At 44.0% G+C, this 8,264-nt stretch overlaps 1 protein-coding gene across 1 annotated transcript; it reads left to right on the forward strand.

Annotated features, from left to right (window-relative positions):
• The first annotated feature begins 482 nt into the window (after window positions 1-482).
• Window positions 483-3,338, forward strand: LOC117546945. The gene is made up of 3 exons (XM_034217384.1): window positions 483-593; window positions 802-960; window positions 1,232-3,338. Exons 1-3 carry the CDS (start codon window positions 556-558, stop codon window positions 3,336-3,338), a joined length of 2,304 nt encoding a protein of 767 aa, XP_034073275.1. The 5' UTR covers window positions 483-555.
• Window positions 3,339-8,264: the final 4,926 nt, after the last annotated feature.

The following is an 8,264-nucleotide window of genomic DNA, read 5'->3' on the forward strand; positions in this document are numbered from 1 at the left end:
CGACACAAAGGCCATGACGAAGGTGGAAAGACGGCTCGCACGTGAGGGAGATCAAGACGTTAGGGAGGACCTTGAGGTCGAGCCCATCCCATCGACGTCTCGCAGCACGTACCAAAGCCAAACAGAGAAGCTACGATCAAGGTCAGGCCTGCCAATCGCAGGCTCTGGCCCCGTCCTTCCTGCCCTGTGCATTATATGCAAGATGAAGGAGAAAATGATCATCAAAGCAGGCAAGCGACAAAGGGATCAACTGTGTAAGGCTGAAACATTAAAAGCAGGTAAGCAAACCCCCTCCCCACCCACACACCACACACACACTACACACACACCACACACACACACACACACATTCTCTGTGGTTGAATAACTGAAAGGTACAATTATGTGTGAGAGATACGTCAACAAACTCATTGAGTTGTCCTTTTTTTCCGTTTAGGCAAATTGCAGAAAGCTGCTGAGAAGAAAGATGACCAAAGTGTTCTTTTACATATAAAAGACAAAGACTGTGTGGCTCTGGAGGTGCGGTACCACAAAAGCTGTTACAGTCAGTACACCATGTTTTTGCTGAGACCTGACAAACCAGAGACAGAACAGTAAGTTATTTCTCCTTGGATTGCTTTACCTATTTGCACTACCACCAGACTGAAGTCCAGGTGTGTGTCGGCGATGGCTATATATATATATACACATACACATACTTAACATTATAAGTAAACATCCAATTTCCTTCTGTTATATGTGCACACAATCACAACACTTATTCATTTATCCATTTATTTACTTCTCATTCATGTGTTGTAGGGATGAGGCAATGTTTGATGCCAGTTACAAGCTGTTCTGTGAGAGGATCATCCGCCAGAGGCTGCTTGTCAACAATGAGGTGCTTAGAATGGGCCAGCTGAGGCAGGCCTTCATTGACATGGTGAAAGCAAACGAAGGTGTTGATGCTTCAAACTACAGGTAACTGCAATGTAATACAAGTCTTATTATTTATCATGTGCAAGACCAGCTTTAAACAAAATGTGTATGACAGGCCTGTTTGGAGAAACCCCCATGATGTGTAGTGTGTAGTGTTGTTTGTGATGATGTGGGCCTTTATTTGGCTTCTTTGGTGTTAAATGTGCTGTATGGCAGATAGGTTCTAGTCTGTAATGTCTTGTATCACCTCCACCACTCTGCTTTTGATGGTACTCCTGTGACTCGTAATTGTCACTGTTTTGTTGTGTTACAGACAGGATCTGTTGAAGAAGAGGCTGGCTCAAGATTTCCCTCAGCTAGCGTTTCACATGCCCACCAAGCGCAACGTCTGCGAACTGGTTTTTGCTGAGACTCTGTCAAAGGATGCACTCGTGGACATGCTACCAGATCCATCCGGTACGGAAACAACACAGTCCAGTGAATTGAGCCAGACAGACAGCGACAATGAAACAGGGAGAACAAAGTGCCAAACAACACATGAGGACACAAGGACACTGTATACAGCAGCGTTGTTTTTGAAAAGACTGCTTAGTGACACTCCTGGCATGTCATGCCCATGGCCTCCCACTTCTGAAAATGTAAATGTCACTGAATCTCAAACTGTTGTCCCCATTGGACTATACAATCTGCTCAGCTGGATTATAGGTTCCACTGAGGAGCCAACACTGGATCATTATGTCAACATTGATGATGACGTACATTTGAAAGTGTTGTCTGTTTGTCAAGACATTGTGTACCTTGCTTCCAAGGGCCGCAAGCAGACACCCAAGTCCTTGGCTTTAGGTTTAACTGTTCGACATTTAACTGGATCATCACGCATTGTATCACTGCTTAACAGACTGGGACATTGTGCATCATGGGACACAGTTTTGAGTCTAGACACTAGCCTTGCCCAACTGACACTAGTAGAAGGCAGAGACAAAATACCGAAGGGATTCTCAAAGCGGACACCCACAACACTTGTGTGGGATAACATTGACTTTGGTGAGGAGACACTATCGGGTCGTGGAACTACTCACCATACAAATGGAATTATGCTCCAGAGTGTGCCCGGCGAGCCTATGTCCACAGCAATCAGACAGCCACTGAGAAAGGGAGTTACCTCATTCATAGCCCCCCCCCCAATGCCTATACAACCTTACCATCAGTCCAAAAGGCAAGGGCCACAGAACTTGTGTCAACCAGTGCAGTCAGCGACATGCAGAATGGACACCCACTTTGCTGTACAAGCTGAAATGGCATATGCTTTTGTGAAGTCCACATGTACGGATAGTTGTACAATCCCAAGCTGGACAGGGTTCCATACACTGCTTCAGGATGAAAACACTCTGCAGAAGTCCGCATTGTATTATCTTCCAGTCATTGAAGCCTCACCAACAGAGATGTCAACAGTCAACACTATCCTGAAGCGAAGTGTCCAGATTGCTGACCAGCTAGAACTGGATCATATAGTTTTAGTGTTTGACCAGGCTATATATGCCAAAGCACAGCAAATACGCTGGAAGGATGTTGAGTTTACAAAGCGTCTAGTGATTAGACTAGGTGAATTCCATACATGCATGTCCTACCTGAGTATTCTAGGCAAAAGGTTCGGAGATGCAGGACTGCAAGATATCCTCATTGAATCTGAAGTTGTTGCCCCAGGATCCATCAATGGGGTACTCAATGGCCATCACTACAATCGCAGCATGAGGGCTCATAAACTTCTATATGAGAGTCTGCAGCGCATCCGGTTTATCACCTTCATGGACTCCTTGCCACCCCAAGAGAGAGCTGCGTGCATGGATGTCATCACTGAGATGGAATGTGCCTTTCCAGACAGATTGATGGATGTTTTGAGTGCAGATCAGAGGTTTGATAATATGTGCTCGAAATATGCAGACTTTGTGCAGAGGAGGAGTACAGAGAATGCAACATTTGCTTTCTGGAGCTCATACATTGACATGATGCAGCTACTCCTCCTGTTTGTGAGAGCAACGCGAGAATCAAACTGGCAGCTTCACCTGTCAACCGTCCGGTTAATGATGCCATGGTTTTTTGCCTACGATAGAGTAAATTACGCTCGATATTTACCTGCATACTGGCTGGAAATGATGAATCTGCCTGTCACACATCCCTCTTGCCACAGTGACATGAATGTGAAAGGCCAGTGGACTGTCCAGCGACAAAGTGTTCATGGATTTGCCTCCATTGCTTGCGACCAGGCTATTGAGCAAACGCTTAACAGAGATGCCAAGACCAAAGGTGGCTGGACAGGGATCACACAAAATCGGTCTGCAGTGTATCGCTGGATACTGTCACAGCATGAAAGAGCTGCGATAGCAAGACAGTGTGAAATCAATGGCAGGGATATCTCCTGAGCTACGGACAAGAAAAGACCTGGACAAGACACGCATCTCTGCTGATGCAAAGGCTGTGAGTAGAATCTTGGACACTATTGATTCCATGCTCAACCCTTTTGATGTACACCAAGACGGCATTGTGTGTCTTAGCTCTGGAAGAGTAGCAACAGGAGAAATCACAAAGGATTTGCTTGTTGCCTCAGAAAAGGGTGAAAATGCTGTAAAGGAGTTTATGGAGCAGAGACTGTTATCCAAAACAGTTGACATATTTGCCCCCATAATATCACAAAAACTCAAGACTCTCAGTGATCAGAAAAAGCCCCCCAAAAAATCTGCAGCAGGCAAGGAAGTGATTTTGCGTGCTGACAAGAAGTTATTTTCCAGGCTCCTCATCCTTGGCCAGAGCAGGAAAATTGAAATGAGGGAAATTCTGTCATATTCCTTGGGAACTGTGTCATATCCATGAGCAAGTGCTGATGGTTCACTTGCCAAAACAAACAAATCAGCTCTCATGGATCTATTGCAGAGCAAAGGTGGAGAGTGCTTGGTTGACAAAGTTCCAATAGGTGGTGCCATTCTTTTTGATGGCATGGCAGTCATGCAGGCCATGCCATCCAGACCAGCAACATTTGGAGAGCTTGCAGAGACCATACTGCAGAGCATACTCCAACTTGCTTTGCATCACAAATGTACACGCATTGATTTTGTCACTGACCGGTATCCACCCATCAGCATCAAAAGCCTAGAACGGTCCCGTAGAGCTGATGCAGGGTCACAACTAATAACAATCTTCAGCCCAGATCAGAGAACTCCAACCCAGTGGAAGAAGTTTCTCTCTGACGGAAAAAATAAGGAAGCACTGGCCGAATTCCTTTATGTGGCATGGACATATGCAGACCTCACAACAGTGGGTAAAAACCTCAGCTTGTACATTGCCCATCAAAATCAATGCCACTGTGTAACTGTCATGGAGGGTGTACAGTCTGTTGATGTTGTTGAAGACCTGCAGTGTGATCATGAGGAATGTGACACACGGGTGTTTTTACATGCCCAACATGCTGCACAGGAGCACAAAGCTGTCATCATCAAGAGCTCGGACACTGATGTGGCAGTCATTGCTGTAAGTCTGCAGGCAGATTTGCCATGCAGCTTATATGTGTTCACAGGGACTGGCAACAGGACACGGATCATTGACATTGCCATGGTGTCATCAGCTCTCGGAACCAGTGTGTGTTCAGCCTTGATTGGAATTCACACGTTCTCTGGGTGTGACTCCACAAGCGCTTTCTATGGCAAAGGCAAAAGAAAGTCATTTGCTGTTGCATGTGAGAAAGATGACTACCTTAAGGCTTTCAGAAGTTTAGGTACTAACTTTGACTTGGAGCAATCAACATTTGCACTTCTTTGCCGGTATGTATGTCACCTGTATGATCAGCCAGCAGCCGAACATGTAAATGATGCTAGGTACAAGGCTTTCTGTATGGCATCATCGGCCTTGCCAGAATGAAGCATTCCCCCTACTCATGATGCCCTCCATCAGCACTGCAAAAGGGCAAATGACCAGGCAGCAATAATGAGGTCCTGTCTCAAAAGAGAAATGAATGCTCCATCACCTGCTGGATATGGTTGGGAAATAGAGGATGGGAACTTACACGTCACCTGGATGACAAGAAATCCTGCCCCTGACAGTGTGTTGCATGTGATACACTGCAGCTGCAAAGAGTCTGCCTGTGAGAAAGGCAGATGTTCATGCTTCTCTGCAGGACTCTGTTGCACAGACTTATGTCGTTGCTCAAATTGTGCAAATAAAAAAGAAACAGAGGAAGAGAACGATGACTGCCCTGACACTGACAGTGAGGAATAGGAATAAAAGAGCCTTCTTTCCATCTTTCTTAAGCTCTTTTCTGTTCTTTTGGTTTTAGTGCCTGGCCGACGCGCTCACACATCACTCATAGATACGTTTGTTTTTGGTACTAGAACAGAGTATAATCAGCAGGACTCTTTTAACCAGCTGAGGCAATCACAGCACCAATCAGCCGCTCCGCCCAGCCTGACACCAATCAATTATACTACATTACATGTCCTTCTACTGTTTTCTATGTCATACCTTTTATATTTGTAATAAATCTCGTTTTTATGGTTCATCAGTGTTGTTTTCATTTGTGGAGGGATGAATGAGTAAATAAATGAATCAATGGACATTGGTATAAGTAAGGCAAGGCAAGTTTATTTATATAGCACTTTTCAACACAAGGCAATTCAAAGTGTTTTACAAAAAATTAAAGACATTAAGAAAATGGCATTTAATATCAGTCATTCAAAAGAAAAGCTAATAAAAGAAACATTAAAAGAAAAAATACATGGATAAAAGTTACAGTGCTGTCTAAGATATGAATAGTTCAATTAAAAGCAGCAACAAAAAGAAAAGTCTTCAGCCTGGAAGTACTGCATTTTATTGATCTAAATTACTTAACGTAACAAGTTAACCTTCTTCTTGGACGCAGAAATCAAGTCATGTTTATTTTAAGAGTGCATTTAACGTGTACAGGGTAACAACAGACAGACAAAAAGTCCTCAGTCTAATGGAATAATCCCAATGAACCTAGCGATGTGAACATGGCAGTCCAGGAATGATAGTTTGATAAATATGAGTTTGATATACTTTATTAATCCCCGTGGGGAAATTGTTTGTAGCTGGAGTTGGCTGATAAACGCTGCTAGTCAATGTTGATTCGATGGTCAACTCTGTTCCCAGATAGTAAAACCTCTCACAAATACCGCGTATATAACGCAAATACCTCGGACTTAGTGATGTATTAAGACATATGACAAAACATGACATAAAACAAGCATACAGCACTGTTTAGAATCCATTTGGTCTGGTTTAGCGTAACCATGGCGGCCGCCATCTTTCACTTCTGTTGACAATATGCAGCTACCCAATTGGTGTAGCACGATCACGTGACGAACCGTGGCACGACTTTGGACCAAGATATTATTACGCTTCGAAGGGACTAGTTCAGCCAATAATTACGTGCCTAGAAGAATTGGCAGGAATTTTAGCGACGATATTTTTTTTGGTGGATAAGCATGAATCGTTCTTTTTTATGAACTAAAGATTGTGTAGTTTCACTTCTGTGGAGCGGGTTGAAACGATAACAGGGTTCACTTTATGGCCTAATAGACTGTATATATAAATGGACGTAGTGTCCGTGACGTCACCCATAGGATTCTGCAGAGTTGCCAGTGAAGCCCTTAGTAGGCGGAGTCGGCCACTAACGGCAGAGTCTAATCCCGCCTTCTCCAAATAAGGCCAAAGAGGCGGAGCCGAGGCGGGACCTGCTGCCTCCGAACTGGAAGTAAACGGAGCTAGCTCAGGCTAAGAAGCTAAGCTAACATGAAATACATGCATACCAAGTTACTGCTAACAGTGTAGTTCCCCTATATAAACGTTACATTCATAATCAAATGAGACAATCTGCAAGAGAATTAGCTATATTTTGTTATTCTTAATGCTTGTCATTCACACGTTGAGAAAAGACGGACTCCACCGCCCGGAGGTAACGGAGCCGAAGTGGGCTAGCTCCGGGACGCCGGCTGGAGCTAGCCCCCTGCGGCTCCGTTAGCTCCGGCGGCCACCACTGGGATAATTGGGTCCCCTATTAACATTTGCTCCCGTTTAGCATTATGGGCGTCATAGCCATAGACTATAAAAGTCTTACCCAAGGCTGAATCATAAACTAAAATGTATATGTATGCATAAAGGGTTACGTCCTTAGCTGGCTAATAAGTAACAAGCTAAGCTACCAAGCCCACAAACACCTGCGAACTGGGTTAACATGTATAATATTATCATTTTAGACTTCTTGGAAGTTCTGTTAGTACATTCAAGCGCACAGCACGACATTTTAATTGCCTGGTATTTGTAACAATATTCTCTAAAAGGCACAATCACCACGAACACGGCTAAAGCTAAAGGGTCAAGTACAGTGCTATGACTAACTAACGTTGTCGCCTCTATGGTTGTAGCCTAGCAGAGTGGACAAGTTGCTGTTAGCTGACAGTGAGGCATGTACGTGTCCATCAACGTGACCACGCCCTAATTTATGCAAAAACTTTAAGACCTAATATAAATAAAAGGGTCGTGTTAGAAAACAATTCACTCACAGATTCATAATCATGAAGGTGGAATCTAACTATATCGATAATAATATTTATTGCATCCATGGGTAGAAACATGTTTTTTTCTGCTGTAAAGTTGGGCATTTTAACATGGGGGTCTATGGAAATTGCTCCTTTCTGCAGCCAGTCCCTAGCGGCCCATGTATGTACTGCAGTGTGTGGCACTTCCGTATTGGCTTCCCGGCTGTTCCCCAGAGTTTGCCGCTTGGTCCCACCCCAAATTTGCAGAATAGAAGAATGTGAGAGCAGACAGGTGTCGGTGGTTGAATTTATCTACAATGTTGCAACCTTGTGCAGCAATGGCAGGGGCAGAAACACAAGTCTTACACACATAAACACAAGTCATTTATCATGTCATTTGTTTTAGATAAATAAGGGAAAAACACCAAACAAGGGTTAATGTCCTTTTCCAAAATCAGCCTGAGGAGGTAATATATAATAAATACATAAAGATAAAGTCCATTGTTATAATGGGGTATTTTATTTGTAAATTACCCTTATGAACTCCATCATGTCTGAGGTCGGAAAGTAAACAAACGCCTCATACAGCGGGTGGGCTTTATACCCCCTCCCCCGTGTAGTTCTTCTTCTCTCGTTTTTTTTGTACTCGCCATGAAGTGGTTTTGTGGCCTGCCAGTAAACCCAGAGAAGAAGAAGACGAAGTGACGTCAGCGTAATCTTGCCTCAGGGAAAGTACTGCGGTGTGAATGCGATTGGCACTAGCCCCCTGGCGGATTCAGTGCCGTGGTACTTTAGTGCCGG

This window comes from Gymnodraco acuticeps, unplaced genomic scaffold (genome assembly GCF_902827175.1).
Source record: "Gymnodraco acuticeps unplaced genomic scaffold, fGymAcu1.1, whole genome shotgun sequence".
Taxonomy (NCBI): domain Eukaryota; kingdom Metazoa; phylum Chordata; class Actinopteri; order Perciformes; family Bathydraconidae; genus Gymnodraco; species Gymnodraco acuticeps.

Bases quoted from the DNA above. Each gene is read 5' to 3' on its own strand.
- LOC117546945 (XM_034217384.1), top strand. From the start codon at position 556: ATGTTTTTGCTGAGACCTGACAAACCAGAGACAGAACA. The intron at 594-801 runs GTAAGTTATTTC...CATGTGTTGTAG, and splicing joins GACAAACCAGAGACAGAACA to GGATGAGGCAATGTTTGATG. The intron at 961-1,231 runs GTAACTGCAATG...GTTGTGTTACAG, and splicing joins GTTGATGCTTCAAACTACAG to ACAGGATCTGTTGAAGAAGA.